At 43.9% G+C, this 19,626-nt stretch overlaps 1 protein-coding gene across 1 annotated transcript in view; it reads right to left on the reverse strand.

Moving 5' to 3' along the window:
- Window positions 1–9,649, reverse strand: part of LOC115317042 (cytochrome P450 4C1) — a 31,042-nt gene extending 21,393 nt beyond the window's left edge. Inside the window, exons 1-3 of the mRNA XM_029976587.4 lie at window positions 9,412–9,649; window positions 7,943–8,052; window positions 7,768–7,856 (exon numbers count right to left, since the gene is read on the reverse strand). Coding sequence (XP_029832447.2) covers window positions 7,768–7,856; window positions 7,943–8,052; window positions 9,412–9,649 — 437 coding nt within the window. The remainder of the gene's footprint in view (window positions 1–7,767; window positions 7,857–7,942; window positions 8,053–9,411) is intronic.
- Window positions 9,650–19,626: the final 9,977 nt, after the last annotated feature.

Here is a 19,626-nt window from a genome sequence, read left to right on the forward strand (position 1 = left end):
GCCGCCTCACCATTTGTCATTCCAATATTTTGCCCCTTATAGTTGGACTCCATTAAATTGCCCTATGATACTTTTTTTTTTTGTATTGTGCAGTTGCGTACTATAAACCATTCTGGAAACCCAGATTTCGCAGCTGTATAATTGTTGTCACTGACGTCGATACAAATTACACAATACGGAAGTATCTTAGAAGTAATTGATTTACATTTCTAATTATTTCTATTCTACTCAAGATACTTTACATTGAAAGTAACTTGAGTAGTATTTGTAAATACTTTATGAAGAAGGTATTTATTACCTTAACTTCAATAATTTTATCGAGTATTTTGTCCAACACCGATGCAGATTGACAATATCGTTATCGGTGTCAGATGCCTTCGGTATTCTTGTTCCTCAGACAATGTGTGTTTGCATTGGCACTTGTCAATATGCTAAGCATAAATATTTATAAACTAGATGTACAAAGTTGTAATTTCCTTAAAATCAGTTTATTAATTTTTGACAGATGGGAATTTCTTTTTATATTCCCCAGTCTTAAATGAATATACCAGGGCCTAGTGGTGTAAGAGCAAGCTATTTTACCTTCGATATTTAAATTACTTTCATTCTTAATACCAAGACCATAACTCGGATATCCACGGGATATTTGAGGAGGGGGATTGTTTTGCTAGTTACGAAAAATTGAGGCGCTTAATTTCTTTTTGCCAGGTGAGGTTGCTTCCGTGCACGCACGCGCATGCGTGCTTGCCTGCATGTCGAATACATTTCAATGATTGAGGTGCTGAATCTTATCCCCTCTTTCCAGATTTTTAGTCTTATAAATATATTTTTGCTAAGAAAAGAAAAAAAGCGCTCCCCTTAAATGACCGAGACGGCCACCGGCGTGAGCTGTGCCGGTTAATAAATAATAGGGTGGTTTAATTTGAAATCGAACACGCTTGTCGGGATGGGTCTGTTGATTTTTTTTAAATATATCTAATTGCCCCATTTCTGGAAAGAACAAAACCGCTTTCCAAAATTTTTTAAAAAATATTTCGCTTCACAAAAAATATTGAGTGGAGCAGGGTGAAAATCTGTTTTTTACACCGTGATTTTTCTACCCAGTTCCGTACGCTGATATGAATACGGGAAGCATACGAAACTCACAGTAATTTTTTATGTTCTTGTATGTTATTTGGAATATTTTTTAGTTTTAAGGAAAATACTTTTGTAGTTTTGTTTATTGAGGTAAAAAATGCCAAACATCGTCTCTTTGACGATCTGGTGACATCTTCAGAGCCTTGTACCTCATGAGTTATTATATTTGTCACTTACTAAATACTATGCGGGTGTAGCCCTGTACATGGGCTATCGACGGGCATAAGTTTTGTTTATTTTATTTTCACAGAATTTTTTATATAAAATTTGAAACATCGTCGAAAATGAAATTAACCGATATTTTGATCTCACTTTATCAAAAAAGGCCATTTTATATTTCGTTCAATTTTTTTATTATTGCTGCCGATCATATGAACTTTCGATTGGTGTGATGCGATTTCCCCCTTTTCTGTTGTATCTTCTCTAGAAGTGATCGAAATCGCTCCCACGAGACAATGCGGTGACAACTTCAGAGCCTTGTAACTCATGAGTTATTATATTTGTCGCTTACCAAATACCATGCGGGTGTAGCCCTACACATGTAATATCGACGGGCGTAAGTTTAGTTTATTTTATTTTCACTGAATTTTTAATATAAAATTTGAAATATTGTCGAAAATGAAATTAATCGATATTTTGAACCCACTTTATCGAAAAAGGACATTTAATATTTCGTTCAATTTTTTTATTATTGCTGCCGATCATATTAAATTTCAATTTGCTTGATGCGATTTCCCCCTTTTTTGTTGTATCTTCTGTAGAAGTGATCGAAATCGCTCCCACGTTCTCAGAACAGCCAAACGCAGTTTCCGCAGGTCGCCTTCGCTGCAAAGACTATACTGCTTATTTGTGTGTTCAAATGCAGCCGTTAAATTCATTTTGATTGAGAACACTCGTGCTTGGCTACATTGTCTTTTATTAATTTTTAATGATGGCAATTGACATTCCTTAGTCTGATATTTAGCGGTGCATTGGCTGTTCCATTATCCGATTATTAAAGCCAGGGCACAAAAGGCGGAGAGAACGGAACGAGCTCTTCATGTAGCCAGACCGGGGTCATATATCTGGTAGTGCTATACACAGCTTGTAAGGCACGTACAGCACGCCCGGCCCTTCGCGCTATAGGCCCATCTTCGTTACACCCAGGAAGCATCCTGCACGGGCGCCAATCTATGATTTGTCTTGTCGCGTGCGATCAAATAACCATGTAATCGCCTGTTCTTTATTGTCAGCGTGTATATCAAAAATATGTAATATCACATGCCTCTCTTTAAGAAGAAAAAGCAGTTTGCAGAAAAAAAGCGAGGAAAACGGACTGAGTTTACTAGAAGCGAAGACAATTTTTTACAGAACACAAACACCAATTGGCGATAAATAGTCACTTTTATTAATTAACGCTAATATACTATATAGGATGCACTTGTAAAAGAATATGTTGTTGTGCTTTAAATAGTCCAGTTCACGAGCAACGCAATATTGGAACTTTTTGACAATGGCATTGGCTTGCCTGTGGAGACAATCGAGCGCGGGGGCGAGCTGAACTTTGTACCGCAGCGGTCGGATGCACCCGAGAAGTTCAACAGCGTGGTAAGTCGAGACGAACAGAACGAAAACTGGAGCCAAAGCGAGAACCTGACACGGTGGCCCTTCTGTTTGAACGAGTGTGTGCAGTTAAAAATAAAAGTGTTGGGTTTTGTTCAAGACTGATCTATATCTCTGATGCCAAGAAGCAAGGATTCCCACATGCACAGAAGGAAGCGAAAGCAGTCACTTAATGTCTCTGTAGACTTTAAGTTTCTCCACTTTGTCGCACCGAGCTTAATGCAAAGATTGTGCAGGTATATGACCCCGGTCTGGCTACATGAAGAGCTCGTTCCTTTTTCTCCGCCCTTTGTGCCCTGGCTTTAAACATCGGATAATGGAACATCCGCTGCACCGCTAAATATCAGACTAAGGAATGTCAATTGCCATCATTAAAAATTATTAAAATGCAATGTAGCCAAGCACGAGTGTTCTCAATCAATGAATTTAACCGCTGCATTTGAACACACAAATAAGCAGTATAGTCTTTGCAGCGAAGCCGACCTGCGGAAACTGCGTTTGGCCGTTCAGAGAACGTGGGAGCGACTTCGATCACTTCTTGAGAAGATACAACAAAAAAGGGGGAAATCGCATCAAGCCAATTGAAAGTTCATATGATCGGCAGCAATAATAAAAAAAAAATTGAACGAAATAATAAATGGCCTTTTTGAATAAAGTGGGTTCAAAATATCAATTAACTTCATTTTCGACGACATTTCAAATTTTATATAAAAAATTCAGTGAAAATAAAATAAACTAAACTTATGCCCGTCAATATTTCATTTATAGGGCTACACCCGCATAGTATTTGCTAAGCGACAAATATAATAACTCATGAGTTACAAGGCTCTGAAATTGTCACCGCATTGTCACGTGGGAGCGATTTCGATCACTTCTAGAGAAGATACAACAAAAAAAGGGGAAAATCGCATCAAGCCAATTGAAAGTTTATATGATCGTCAGCAATAATGAAAAAAGTGAACGAAATTAAAAATGGCCTTTTTTGATAAAGTGAGTTCAAAGTTTCGGTTAATTTCATTTTCGACGATATTTCAAATTTAAATAAAAAATTCAGTGAAACTAAAATAAACAAAACTTATGCCCGTCGATAGCCCATGTATAGGGCTACACCCGCATAGTGTTTAATAAGTGACAAATATAATAACTCATGAGTTACAAGGCTCTGAAGATGTCACCGGATTGTCAAAGAGACGATGTTTGGCATTTTGTACCTCAATAAAGAAAACTACAAAAGTATTGTTTAACCCGAGACTGGGGTATTTCGGAAAAGGGACGAGAAGAAAAGAGGCCACAAGGAGGCGACGTCTCAAATTGAGACGTCGCCTCCTTGTGGCCTCTTTTCTTCTCGTCCCTTTTCCGAAATACCCCAGTCTCGGGTTAAACAAAACTATGGTTAACTTCCACCAGCTCGCCTGCACCCTTACAATTTTTTCACTACAAAAGTATTTTCCTTTGAACTAAGAAATAGTCCAAATAACATACAAGAGCACAAAAAATTAATGTGAGTTTTGTATACTTCCCGTATTCATACCAGCGTACAGAACTGGGTAGAAAAATCACGGAGTAAAAAACAGATTTTCACCTTGCTCCACTCAATAATGTTTTGTGAAGCGAAATATATTTTAAAAATTTTTTTGGAAAGTGGTTTTGTTCTTTTCAGAAATGGAGCAATTACGTATATTTTTTCAAAAATAATCGAAAGACCCACCCCGACAAGCGGGTTCGATTTCAAATGAAACTACCCAATAATATATAAGAATCATAACCAATATCTAAATACTATTGGAGCTGGTAAGAAAACCCTATCTCCGGCGCGCGACACGTTTTCGGACGCAGCCTGTAATCTGACTTTAATAGCCCCCTCTTTTACATCTCAAATGGTGTCGGATATTTGTGTTATTAATCGTTACTTTTGGTAAATTCCGCGCTAAAACAATAATGAAAATATCCGCGCCTAATGTTTTGGAGAAAAATAATTATCCTGGCATGACAGAACGGAAGACTAAAAAAAAAAGCATCATGCCTGAAAAAAAAAATTCTCGTTTAGCAGGTAACAAAGGTCAAGAATTTGTTATAACCAATATTAAAATAAAACAAAAATAATATTTGATTGCACATCTCTTTGAATGTAATCTAAAAACTTATCTTCTGCATCTGTGCCACGACAACCAACAATCAAAGACGTGCATGCGCCCTTTTGTTTATAAAACTACAAGCTAAAACTTAACAAACAAGTATACAGGCGAATTCCGACAGTTTCCAGCGGGATATCGTTTTACCATTGGATTCAGAATTGACCTTTTTCAGAGTTTGGCAATGATCGTGGCGCGCCCTCGAGGGAATCGCTCGAAACAGTATTGGAGGCTCCGGTACCGTCGCTCCGTGGTTTGCGCCAGCGCCAGGCGTCGTCGCGTCGCGTGCATCTTGTCTTTGAAATGGCTGAGGACGACCCTGGATGTCTAACGAAAGCTCCTGTCTACGATGCGGACAACCTTGTTCGTTTTTATACCTTCAAAGATGGATAGACTGCCGAGGCCGCATTGGTTCCTAACTTCCAACCATCGACTCGGAGTTACTTAATAGCCACTTCGGTGTTGCGTTGTGCAGGCAACTAGAAGGGAGTCGGCTTTCAAAGCAGAGTGTTATGTAAGTAGAGTGATGGTGACCGTAATCCCGACTTAACTATCCACCTTGTGCGGAACTTGGGAGTTCCGTTTATGAGACGCGGCCACCACAAACAGCTGATTTCGCTCTCATATAGCGCCTCAGTTATTCAAGCTTATTGCGTTCCGTCACTTCGCAGTCCTGTGTACCGCGCGAGCGCACGGGACATCCCCGTACCCGGGATCGTATAATCAAAAGCGGGCGGGGTGAAATTCAGGTGGTCTTGATGTCGCAAAGGCTCGCCTGCACCATCAAAAGGTAAGGAACTGTATGTTAGTTAAAATGTCTCTCTGAATGCAGCACGTTTACCAACCTCCGACGAAGTGGGCCCTGCAAACAGGAGAGGTTTACGGTTGTTTGCCAAGGCGTTCCGTCAGGGTTTTGTCTCCGTAGGGCCTGAATCCATTTCGTACGCTTTTAATGTTTTGCCAGTGACAGATATTTTTTATCTCTTAAAACGTGGCAAGACGCGAATGTGTGTAGGGCACGCCTGAAAACGGGAAAGCTTTATCCAGTTATTGTTTACTTGAGAACCGGGTACGTCATGATTATATTGTACAATCTCTCGTGAACACTTACTGTCTTTTATTTCAAAGCTGAATGTCCCGCCGTCCCGTCGAGGACCTGGCCAGGTCACACGGAGGATTCGCGTTATAGGCTTCTGAGAAGGGGGGGGGGGGGGCGGTTCGAAAGAGGGCCAAAAAGGGCGGCGTGTTTGACATCACGTGCGTTCGAGCACCACGCGCAAACGGCTGCTGGAACTCCCTAAAATTTGCATTTGAACCATCTTTTTGCTGCAATTTGTACAACCCACAGCTGCTTAGTAGTCAGGCATGGGGACTGTGATGCCAAGCATGCAGCAAGAATAGCGGAGGGAGTCGAGCCGAACCAGCACTGTCTGAACAACTGAGCGGACGAGAGAGCCTCCAAAAATGACGCATTTTCCTTTCCTCCGCTTTCTCAGAGTTGGTGCTTGCGCCCAGCGATCTGTGAAAAAGGACAATTAGCGACCATGCCTAGGACAAACGCACTGGGAATCGAAACTCTGCCTTCGGGCGTACCGGCGTAGAGCCCGTTTTCCTCCTTCCCAAAACAACAAAACGCCGCTCGTATATTGGTGCCTCGCACTCTACAGTCCACGGGAGTGGGCGAGGAGGGCAGAGCCCTGCTCTGCCTTCCTCGCACGCCAAGCCTCTGCAAATCGAACCGGAGCCGAAGAGCGCAGATAAACCTACCTGCGCCTTTTCTTACTATGCCATCATTCGAAAAGAACCAATCGTACGAGATAACAGCCCCATTGCGAAGCGAACGTACACTCAACTTGCCCGCAAATGTCGATATCACTCCGCGAACCCTCATCCAACCCATCGCTCCTCAGGGACTCGATGCCTCGCCAAACTCATAAACTTACCAACCTCATTAACTCACGACGCTCACCGAGCTCGTGAACTCACCGAGCTCGTGAAATCACTGAACTCAAGAATTCACCCAACTCACAGCGTCACCGAACTGACGAAGTCACGCCCCTCACTCAACCTCAAACTCACGAGTTCTTGAGGCTTACGAACTCACTCACCCTCACCTCACGCCTGATCGGTGATGTGATTGAGTGCTCTCATCAGTGAGTTTTGTCGAGGTATGATATTGGGGCATCTGCGTTCGTGCTTCGTTGCTGTTTTATCTCTGCCATCCTTCGTGTTTTTAATTTTCAGAATGATAAATTAACTGCCGTTGAGGCGCTCATTTTTAATTTGAGGCGTCGACGTTGTCTGGAGGCGAAAATAGAACAATACTTCAATTGACGTAGGAAAACCAAAATTCAATTACTCAATCACTACTTGAATGTCCTGCTACAATCTCTTGTTACACCAAGGTTTGGAGATCAACCCGATAAAACAGCCGTTGTTCAACAGGCTAAAAAGAAGAAGAAGGGAAGCAAGCCGTAACACAAAGAGAGCATGTCTGCAGTGCCGGCCGTTTTTTTTTCTTCCCCAGTCGCATTGCTTTGAACCATACCAATACCAGACAAGCAGACCGGCACTTTGTACTTGCTTTGAACAAATTCACAAGATTCCTTTGCAAAAATAGAAGCCAGAGATACAAAAGAAAGTGATCTATTACATACCTTTTGTGTGGTGCTTCCCGTTAGCAGACAGCGCTTTATCCATCTTATTCTTTCTGTGAACTAGCAGCTCAAAACCAAAGCGTTGCTTAAACCCGGAGTGTTCCAAGTTGGTTGAAACTTGTTATTGTGGTTTTACCGTTATATTGATATGAAAGAGATACGCTGAATCTGAGGTTTTTCTCTTTGTGTAATTTACGATTTTTTTTTCAGTTAATAAACGCTATTGTAATTATACTCACGCCAACAGAAGGTTGTTTGGTCCCAACCACGGTGCAACGAAATGATACAGGAACGGCTTGTTTTGGTTGACGGTGCTCGTCAGTAATGCCTGCAGAATAGGTTACATTAACGTTGAGAAAAGATTAAACTACACAGCTAAACACCATATAATAAGACGGAAAAAAATATATCTACCTCTACTGCATCAGGGGTGTGCACAAAGACGACGGGAGTCATTCCAAGATAAAATTTGAAAATTTGGTTTGGGTACTGCTTCCACAAGGTGCAAAATGTGCTGAATATCCCTAGCAAAGAAAACGTAAACAGACGTAAAGGTTCATTTAATAAGATTTAATTCAGTGACGTTGTGTTGTTCAATGGTTGTGCAGAATTCCGTGTTCACGTGGGCGTGCAATATGGTTTTCCTTCTCGCTTGACAAGTATGGTATAAAATGTGTTATTACAAATTAACAGCGTGTTCAGGAATGCGAATGAACTCAAGATGCCAATGGAAATGCACCTTATGCATGCTCAAAAATAATCCATCAGTGACAGTGATACAGTAGTTTAATGATATGAAGCGGTTGGCGGAAGCGATCAATAACAAAGTTTTGGGATGCGTGTATCGATAAAATAAAGAGGAAACTCTTGTTGTATGAATATGTGAAATTGAGCTAAACGAAGGCTACTTGGGGTATGCGGTGGAAAACACAACAAGAGCGTTGCCTCACTCTCTTCCTCTCGTGTGATCTCTAGTTGGAGCCCCCTCCATGACTTTGAGCTTATATCTGTAGCATCGTGTTGTACGTGTTTTTGTAAACAAGAAAGGAACAGGTAAGAATCGATGAAGTCCGTTATGGTGAAATGGGAGGCCAAATTTGTGTAAAGGCCAGGATTACACAGGACATCCATAAACATAACACTATACTGTACGTCACTTTGTGTGGCGAGCCTATTTTTTAGCTTTTATTATTTTTCCGTTTTTTGGCTGAGCTTGATCAACTATTCCAAGTCATCATTGCACTGTGAATCAGGCAATGCTCGTCTTTGAATCCTCATTTCATTATAGATACCATAGTAACAATTTTCCTCTGTGTGTGTTTAGACAACGGGGAGTTAGTCATACCCAACTGGCGTTTCATGTCTTCTGTGTAGATGAGAAATATAATCAGTGCAGTGTGACTGATAGCCTGGAATCTTTAACGTGAATCACGCAGTAGTCATGCATGATCTCTCGCCTGTACGATAATCATCCGTATTGGAACGGGCAGGGCTGAGGACTGAGCCCAAGATACTTGAGTTCTGCAGTGCGAGCTTTCGATACGTGCTCCGAGCTATACTAAATGTTTCCGTTTTTAAAACACATAAACTGCGAACTTTTTTTTTTTTTTTTTTTGAAGTACGATTTTCAAGATACCGTACTCTTACTCAACAACGAAAAAGAGAACACACGCAACAAAAGCGCACACACGTAAAAAAAGTACTTGATGTTAATGCAAATAATGCAAAGGTGCAGGCATGCTGGACATAAAAACGATAATCATCTCCGGAGAAGGGTAAAAAAGCACAAATTTCCCAACAGAGCTAGGTGACTGGTGCGCGCTGAAAGGAATCCGCCTGGTCCTGGTATCAAACCAGGCACTAGCTACAACTTATATACTCACATGCTGTACGGTACTTGTATGCTCTGTGCTTTCGGGCTCTGTCCCTGAGGTTGTCGAAAAGGAACCAGAAGGGCACGGTGTCCCACGGTCCTGGTAAGGGCCTTAGTGCCTTCCACACTCGAAACCACCGAACGAACGGAACGGCTAATAAGACACTCAGAGACAGTCCTAAAATCCATGACACGTTTCCTGCGAACAGCGAGAAGTACGAGGACGTCGACAGCAAGTGTACAGCCATTGTCCGAGAGAACGGAACAACCCGACCTCACAACCTAAATGATTGCGCCTTCCTGGCGAGACTTGAACTGCTTTCAGCATTTATATTCTCCCAAAAACAGCGGGGACAGCAAGAAGTAAGCGTACCGACAACAAGGTAAATTTTCCCGATATCTCGATGTTGGCATTATGCGTGTGCTAGAGGTTTTCGGTGGCACGTGTTGTTGTTATATTGGAAATTGTAGGAAGCTTTCCCCCCATATTTCTGTTTCGTGACGGACAACAAGGAAATCACCCCCGTAATATTTGTGCCAAAACTTTAAGAGTTGAGGGTGGTCTGCGCGTGCCAATAATAACCCGGAAACATTCCTGAACTAGGTGTATTATCCACCATCGAGTGTCCATCGACGTCACGTGTGTTTTATGAGTGTGCCTCACACTCATTAAAATGTTCCGGCTACGTCATTCAAGATCAACCCAAGTGGCACGGTTTTCGATGACACTCCACTAAGCTCAAACCAGGATAATGTGCCGCAATAATGAAGCATCCGCCTCCTGATGACGTCAACCATCTCGAGATATATCTAGTAATTGGTCCTTTTTATAGGGATTGTTTTACCGTACGTACCGAGATAACGAAGCTCCTATAGCCAACTGCTTGCCAAAAACTATAACAAAACCCACCACCACCAAGTACAAAAAAAAGTGTTGTTGGGGACAAAAGCAAACCGCCCTCAATCATCTCCCTACTACCTTTTAAACGAACGACAGCGATAACGGGTTAGATTCAGTTTTGCTGCGGGAACTTAACAGCGTTCTTCAGCAGGTGGCTTTTGGCAGTCATAAGGTTAAGGCCCGTTTCCACGGCACCGTTTGCTTACGTTTTGTTTCGCCATGACTTTAAAAGTGCCCCAACTACACAAGGACAATAAGAAAAGGTACGAAACCAGGGCACCCTTGGAACTAACATTTGTTGAAAACTTATCTCCTTTATACTCGTGGTAAAATAAGCCACACCTGCATTTAATGTGACCCACTTTCAAAAAAAGCAAAAAAAAAAAAAAAAACGTATTTTTGGTTTATAATTTCGGAGGTGTGTCGCTAATACAGTCTGACTTTTTATTTTATTTAATCTGCCTCGTGTAGCTCCCTAGATGACTGCGCCAAATGCATGGAAATAATTGTGATGAGCTTAAAGACACAGGCCTTACTTTTGCCCTTAAATGTTTCCAAAAAACTTATTACTTTCGAATAAGATGACAAGTTCTGATATATTGGAATCTGGTCAGGACTGCTGGCGCTTCATTTGAATGGAGATTGAGAGTCTGGCAGCACATAGTTGATTTTTGCGGAGAAAAAAAAAAAAAAACGCTGAATATGTTTAAGGGACACGCTGTGTCATTGGACAGGTTTCGTAGGTCAATTCTGCAACATGTACCATTTCGTGAAGGTATTTGTATGCTCCAGTTGTGTCACATATTCATGCAGATATAGCTGACGAAGTCAAAGTTTCTCATCGTGTGGATGCCGCATCTTTTGTGCAAGGAACTTTGCTGGTTGCCTGCAATATGAGTATTTACCAAGCGGAAAGTGTACCTTAAAATTCATAAAGATTCGAAGAAAAATTAGATATACATTATTGTGTCCTGATGGTATTCAACCATTTCAGTGAACACGTTGGGGAAGAAAGTCAAGTGTTTATTGTCTCAAAATTCGTAAAATATTTTTCAAAAATGAATAGTACCAGCTAGCTTTATAGGGGGATCTATTTTCAAATCTTTTTTTGGAAAATAAATTGTGAACAAAAAATGTCATAATTGATGAAGAAAACCTCCTGCCTCAATACTAAAATCTACATATGTGAATAAGTAGTGATAAAAAAAAATCAATGTACTCTGTTCTCACCATTATTAGTGGTATCATAGTTTCATGCATACTTAGAAAGTCGGGCTGTACGGCGACGGAGCCGTATAGTGCCCGATCGCAGATTTTGAGCGCGAGGATCTGGTAGCACAGAGCATCAAAGATTTATTTCCCGAGGAACCTGGTCGTCAGCGCACAGCTATTGCAACGGCGAGGACCCGAAACACATTTGTTCGCTCGGGAGAGGTGTGTTTCGGCGTCTCGCCACAGCGGGGCGCCAGTCACCTGGCTCTCCTCTCATCCGTTGTCTGCCGCTTCACCTTTTTCGTTTCGGCGGCAGCTTCTCATGGCGATCTGCCAGGCTTTGTCAAATATAAAACGCTACGGTGGTATCCTCCTTTCCACTCTCCTCGTCTCCAGCGTTCGCTACTCTCAAGCGGAAAGAGTGGAAGGCTTTGTGGGAGGTGCTTATCTTGCAAACTATAGTGCTAAACAATCCCGCAAGAAATGTAATGTTAAAATGTGAGATGAGTTTAGTCGCAGGAAAACTTATAACATCTTGAATAATGCCTCTTTAGTTAGTACTTCCTACTCGGACAAACTTATACAGTATTTGTTTATTTATTCAGTACACCTTTAAATATTGCAAATATATTCCTCTGGATTCGTCTGTTCGATCCTCTGCCAATCTAAATACAGTGAATCCCCCGATGTCAAAAACCAACCAAGTCAAACATCTCCTGAAGTTGGTCAGGCTCCGCGAGTACCGACGTAGCAAATGCCCTGCGACCAACATATCTCAAAACTCAAACACCGCTTTAAGTTAGACACTCCGAGTGCATACCATAAGTTGCACTACTAATTTCATTGTTCAGAAAGCTCAGAAATCAGCGGAAATAATTTTCTGGCATAAAACTCTGCCTTTCTGGTTGAATTGATTAATGTTTTATGGTAAAGTTTTAAGTAATGTGATTTGATTTAACCGTTTTGAAGCACCCTTCATAGCGAACAATTTTTTTAAGCCTAGGCAAAAACAAAACATTTGTAGCACAAGTTAATGTTTCATTCTATTTCGTTGCACTGCATATAATATGAGATTAGAGGGACCATAAAATGATTTTCCAGCCTTTTCCTATTGGAGACACCAATTAATCTTCAATGACCTGGAGCAGGAATCCGTATTCGTTCTTTCTCAGGTCTGCTTTCTCCAGGACTCAACTGAACTCGGCCACCAACATGTAAAATCACGTGGCCGTGACGCAAGGTACGCCTTTCTACCGGAAACGGAAGTTCTCCCAGCCGAGAGAGGGAGCCGCGCTGGATACGAGCTCTGCGTCGCACGGACGTATGGGCTGGTCAACAGTCAATCCGTCGACTAATGTTTGAATTGGCGTTCGTGGCCGATGGTGCCGTGATGGCACCCATCATCGCTTGCGAAGGACAAGTTTCATGTCGTGCATAAGAAGGACGGTGCAAGCTTGGAGTCATCGTACCGGTGCCCAAGCACTTCTCGACCACGTGATTTCTCCTTTCGCTTTTGAGTTGTCGAGGAAAGCTAAGGAGGAAGAAGTTGAAAAATCACTCCGTCGTCCCTTTGACTATTGCCCTATTCAACTAAAATGCAATGCATTCCTCTATTTTCTACTCGTCTGAAACAACTCATGAGCTTTTATTGCAGGGCAGAGAGTTTATTTCCCCCTACTGTCAACTAGCTGTTAAATAATGCTTGAAAGCACTAGACATATCAGCACGAATGTTGTAACAAGCACCATTTTACTCGCGACGTTTCATTTTTAATGCGAAAGCATCAACTGCCCCATGGAGCGAGCTGACGTCATTAGTTTGAAGAGCGAAAACGACACCTAGTTTCCCTGATCCGAAAGGAGCGAAGTAAAGCTGATGTATTTTGCCTTCAATTCCATTGGCTGGCGCACGTCGACGGGGCTCCCATTGGCCGCTGCGCTCGTGAGTTTCCACGACCGCTCACCGCATGGCGCTGCGTGTCCATCAGCGCGCCGTTAACACGGAGCGTCCAAGGTCAGCGTGCCCAGGGGAGCACACGCGCTGACCGCCGACGAAAAGCACGCAGCAAAAAACGAGCGGACGAGCGGTTTGCATGCAGTTCGCATTCACAACTCCTAAGAAGTGCTTAAGTGTACCACGAAATTTTTTTTCTTCTGTTTCACTCTAGAGCGCGTGAAAGAGCGTCTTCAGGCGCGAGCTCTTGGTATTGGCAGTCGTACGGCCTTTCGTTTTTAAGTTTTCTTGCTCATAATAATCCAAGTGACAGCTTTTTTAATCCGATCGAGCGATGCTGAATTCAATTAACTGTACTCTTATTTAATCCCAGTGGTCATCAATTTAATCCAAGCGCTAATACATTTAATTCAAGTTATGTCCAATTGAATCCCAACGTCACCATTTTCATCGAATAGCGACCCGATTTAATGAATTTTATCTGTGACTTAACGATGACCGATGCTCCTCCGTCAGAACTGTTTTACTGGTTTGAGGTGCTTGCAAACCGTGAATGCAATTTAAATGTTCGAGGAAAAATCAGAGAGTCTTTGTCCCTATTTTTGTTTTAGCAAAATTGCGGCTGTGAATGCGATGTCAACATATCCATTCGCAGCGGTGGACCTTAAGATTCCTGGACCGGCCCGACCTTATCTGCCGGTAGCACCGCGGCGCGGCGTTATTGTCAGTTGTTCAAAATGGCGGCTGTGCTTCCGACGTCCACGGTGCTTGAGCGACAAAGTGGGATTCGTTCTCTATGAAGCAAGGGACGATCACCCATCGATATCCACAGGAAAATGCAGCCTACGTATGGGGAAAGGTGTCTCGCTTTGAGAGGTCTGAGGTGGTGGTGCTGTGAGTTCGCAAAAGGCCGTGAAGACTTGGAAGACAATGAGCGTTCGCGAGGACCGCGTTCCTCTCTGACTAGCGACTTTTCCCGCGTGGATGCAATGGTTAAAGTGGATCGGCGTGTGCTCATCAGGGACATTTCCCGGGAGCTTGGTATTTCGTATGGGAGTGTTTACGACATCGTTCACGGGTCGTTAGGCTACCCGAAGGTTTCATGTCGGTGGGTGCCTAAGCAGTTGGATTACATGATGAAAGGCAAGCGAATGATTGCTCTACTTAATCATTTTCGACGGTATGCCGAGGAGGGTGAGTGTTTCCTGGACCAAATTGTTACTGGCGATGAAAAGAGGATACCGCATTTCACGCCGGAATCGAAGCAGCAGAGCATGTGTGGAAACATCCGGGTTTGCCTGTGACAAAAAAATTTCGATCAGTGCCATCTGTTGGGAAAGTGATGGTAACGGTCTTCTGGGATCAAAGTAGACCGCTCTTGCTGGATTTCATGCCACAAGGTGCTACCATCAATGCCGACAGTTATTTACGACAAAGCGAGGACTCATGTGACAGTCAGAACCGCCGTCAAGCTCCGATCATTTCACTGTGAGACTCTGGACCACCCGGACCTTGGGATTTTTACGTTTTCGGTCGGGTGAAGAAGTTCCTGGCAGGACAGTGATTCACATGCAGCGATGAAGCCAAGACAGCAGTCCGACGGTGGTTCCACAGTCAGCCGGACGAATTTTACCACAGGGGCATATCAAATTTTGTGCTGGGATGGGAACAATGTCTGAAACGGTGTGGAGACTACGTGGAAAAATAGTATAAGGTACGGAGAATAGTACGTATATTTGTAATTACCTGTATGTACTTTATTTTGGCTAATAAAAAAAAAGCGGCAAAGACTTTCTGATTCGCCCTCATATTTGCGCGTTTCAAGTGTATATTCCAAAACCATGCATTGCCGGTATGCTTGAGCCGTTCCCCGGTTTCATGATCGGGCGTTGACGTCTTTTGCGCCGTCAGCAGTTTCATCAACGGGCGTTAATTGCTTCTTTATATTTGTAAAAAAAAAAGAAGAAAAAAAGAATAGCGGTGTGTTTGTTTTGTGGCGTGGTTGCAGACGTCGCATGTCGACTAAGCGATCTTTCGATGAAACTTCGTTCGACGGTTTGATTGCCACCGGAGTTTTCGTACCTTTGGTACACGCAAACAACGAGGAAATACATCCGGTGACTGTACATTGAGCCGTGGCACAGAGTGAGGGTAACTTGAGGTCGTTAGTCACCGGGCTGTTTCTTTGGTTGAAGCCACTTGGTAGGCCGAGAAGGGGTTCGGGCGTCTCTGAGGTGACCGTAGATCATGCCGAATTACCCTCGGGAGTGCTGTCGCCGGGATAAAAACGCAAGAAGCTTCACCCCCCCCCCCCTCCCCCCCTCCTCCTTCCAAATCCAGCCGATTGCCGATTGCCTGTGGCTTTAAAGTTTTTGCAACACCCCCGGCGAGCACAATATAATATTTTAGCTCACGTTTTGTTTGCGTGCCATTATGCTTCTCTAAGTTGCTGACGGCATAGAGTTGTTATAATGTACGCTAGATGTCCAACTGGACCTCTAGCGTACATTATAACAACTAACATTATAACATTATAACAAAAGCATTTCTATGGAGACAAGTGAGTGTATATTCACCGCGCGCTTGGTTATAAGATAATACCTCGAATATTTCGTCCGTACTATATAGCTTGAAACATTTCCCAGTCGCTTAGACGAAAATAGTGGTCAGTTACGGCTTTTCTTTTTTTCTTCAAATTTATGGCATTTCTATGGAGACAAGTGAGTGCATATTCACCCCGCGCTTGGTTATAAGACCAAATACCTCGAATATTTCGTCCGTACTATATAGCTTGAAACATTTCCCATTCGCTTAGACGAAAATAGTGGTCAGTTACGGCTTTTCTTTTTTTCTTCAAATTTATGGCATTTGAAACTGTGCTATAATGGCTTCTTATGCCAAAGCAACAAAACGCAGCCTTAATAGCAAGAGAGACGTCAAAAACTACGCGCTAACACAGGATCAGTACTGAGCTGTTCATGTAGATGATCAAAATAAAGCCAAGTAATGAGCGCGATTTGCAATAAATAACATTCCATGTATTCACTCTGCTTGTCATGTGAGGGTACAAAGGTAAGTTTGTTATAGCGTTCAAAACTATCATATGCGTTACTCGAAAACGTTTAAAATGGGGAAAGGCCATAAAACACTTATCGCTCGATAAATGCAGCACACCATTAAAAAGATAAACACCTCTTATAGTGCGCGTATTTTCACTTTTTTGCGCTTTACAAGCGCTCGTAGACGGAGTAAACTTAGTGGCAAATAAATCTCGAAAATAATCTATAATGGCGTTTTCGGGATGTTGGCGCTCCTTGAACAAGTCCTACGTTTTTTTCGACTGTTATTCTCGCTTAGATACATTTCTCGCAGGCTTATATAGCCTGCGAGAAGTGGACATGGCCGGGGTAGGTGGTGTGGCTTAAATCAGAAAGGGGTGTCGCCCATAATCACTCCCAAGGGTGTGCCACTGGCAGATTCACCCGAACCTGCGAGGGACACCCCCTCTTAGAGAAATGCGGCCTCGCCTCTCATCCGGGAGAGGCTGCAGCCATAGCGGTCCCCACGGTCTGCATGTGCTTGGCCTAAATAAAAAGGCGGGGAACATGTGTTCCCACAAGATGAACATCACTACGCACTGTAACACCTGAGATATCTCAAACTGTAATAGCGTGTGTGACAAAATCAACGGCACCCTCCGCCAAAAATCTACATTGATCCTTCTAAGAATAAATTATGGGCCTCCCCCCCCCCCCCCCCCCACACACACACACACACTTCCCAAACCCACCATAGCTCTTCTTCAGGGCTCCACGCAGCTGACTCGGACACTACAGGATTTGTACACCCCGACAACACCTGCGTCAAACTGCCACCCCCATACAGACACCGATAATTCCGATTTGAACCGCACCCTCACCTTAGGAGAACTGGAATGAGCGTGAACACAAAACCAAAAGAAATCAGCTTCCGGAGAAGATGGCGTCCCGTATACACGTTTGCAAGTGGCTCTCCGGCTTAACCTCGGACCGCGCGCGCCTTGTTGAAGCGAACTCACTCTCCAACCAGCCGTTCTCTGCATCTCCTACAATGTTGCCAGGTGAAATAACGTCCCCCGCTAGTCGTGCTCATATCAGACCGAGCGTGCACGGCAGGCACGGCCGGTTTGCCATTACTAGCCGGGACATCACATTCACCTGGCAACATTGTAAGTCTCACGGTGTTGGCGTTGTTGGGTCGTGGTTTTGGTTCGTGTCTCGGCTTTCTTGCCGCTTTCCGAGTTCGCGCATGGAAAGAAATAAGCGTTCTCAGTCCTCCGGAAAGCATTGTGCGGTGTTCGGCTGTATAAACAACAGCCGCAAGCGAACCCTCGAGCGAACGTCAACGGCTAACGGGGTGGAACTCAAGTTTCACCGCTTTCCTGTGGACACGGATGAGAAGAGAAAGTGGCTCTCCGCGGTGAATCGGGCGAATTTCACGCCAACAGCGAATTCGCGTGTAAGTTGAGCGTTCCTGTTGCCTTGGCGACATCTGACATGTTCCCAACTGCACAGGTGTGTTCGGCACACTTCGTAGGCGGCAGGAAGACGGACGAAAATAGCGTCCCGCAGTTAGACCTGGGGTATGCGAGAAAGGTAAATATTCGCACCATCGCGATAGAATATCATTTGATTCACGGCAAGCTAATGGCTTGGGTCTGACAGGTCGTCTTTGGGAGGCGCCGTTTGGCGCGTGGTGCCAGTGACCAGGTGCCGACTACCAAGGTGGGTATATTTACAAAGAAACACGCAGATTTCCTTGATTTTCTGTGACATTCTTAATCGAACTCACTCTGGTGGTCTCTGTTACAGAAGAAAAAGTTGCCCTCCAAAGCCACTAACTCTGCTTCCGTGAGTTGGTTTCGCGCAAACAAAAAATTCTGTTTTGGTCTGCAATGGCATTGCACTTGTACACTGAATAAGCTACGTGACTTGGTTTGCTGTTTCCAGCACTGTTTTATTGGCTCAGTCCTTGAATTTATTTCAGGCCGTACACTCCGTGCAGTCCACTAACAACACAGACTTGGGTGCCGCGTTGCGGCAGCCTGTGTCCGAGCACATGGTAAGTTTGTAGAGAACGAGGGGTGCTGTGACAAGCTTTGTGACCTGACCTGATCTTTTGGGCATTGGTTTATTGGCTCAGTCTTTGAATTTATTTCAGAGTACACACTCCGTGCAGTCCACCGACGACACAGACTTGCGTGCCACGTCGTGGCAGCCTGCGTTTGTGCATGTGGTAAGTTTGTTGAGAATGCAGGTGTTTTGCGACCTGTGTGACTGGGTCTGATGTTTCGAGCATTATCTCAGTCATTGAATTTATTTCAGACCATACAGTCCACTGACGACACAGATTTGGGTGCCGCGTCGTGGCAGCCTGCGTCTGAGCATGTGGTAAGTTCGTTGAGAATGGGGGTGCTTTGGGCGACCTGTGTGACTGGGTTTGATATTTCGAGCATTGTCTCAGTCTTTGAATTTATTTCAGACCATACAGTCCACTGACGACACAGATTTGTGTGCCGTGTCGTGGCAGCCTGCGTCTGAGCATGTGGTAAGTTAGTTGCGAATGGGGGTGCCTTGGCGACCTGTGTTACTGGGTCTGATGTTTCGAGCATTGTCTCAGCCGTTGAATTTATTTCAGACCATACAGTCCACGGACGACACTGACTTGGGTGCCACGTCGTGGCAGCCTGCGTCTGAGCATGTGGTAAGTTAGTTGAGAATGAGGGTGCTTTGGCTACCTGTGTGACTGGGTCTGATGTTTTGAGCATTGTCTCAGCCGTTGAATTTATTTCAGACCACGCAGCCCACTGACGACACTGACTTAGGTGCCACGTCGTGGCAGCCTGCGTCTGAGCATGTGGTAAGTTAGTTGAGAAGGAGGGTGCTTTGGCGACCTGTGTGACTGGGTCTGATGTTTTGAGCATTGCCTCTATCGTTGAATTTATTTCAGACCACGCAGCCCACTGACGACACTGACTTGGGTGCCACGTCGTGGCAGCCTGCGTCTGAGCATGTGGTAAGTTAGTTGAGAAGGAGGGTGCTTTGGCGACTTGTGTGACTGGGTCTGATGTTTTGAGCATTGCCTCTATCGTTGAATTTATTTCAGACCACGCAGCCCACT

This window comes from Ixodes scapularis, unplaced genomic scaffold (assembly GCF_016920785.2).
Source record: "Ixodes scapularis isolate PalLabHiFi unplaced genomic scaffold, ASM1692078v2 PGA_scaffold3__209_contigs__length_174095766, whole genome shotgun sequence".
Taxonomy (NCBI): Eukaryota; Metazoa; Arthropoda; class Arachnida; order Ixodida; family Ixodidae; genus Ixodes; species Ixodes scapularis.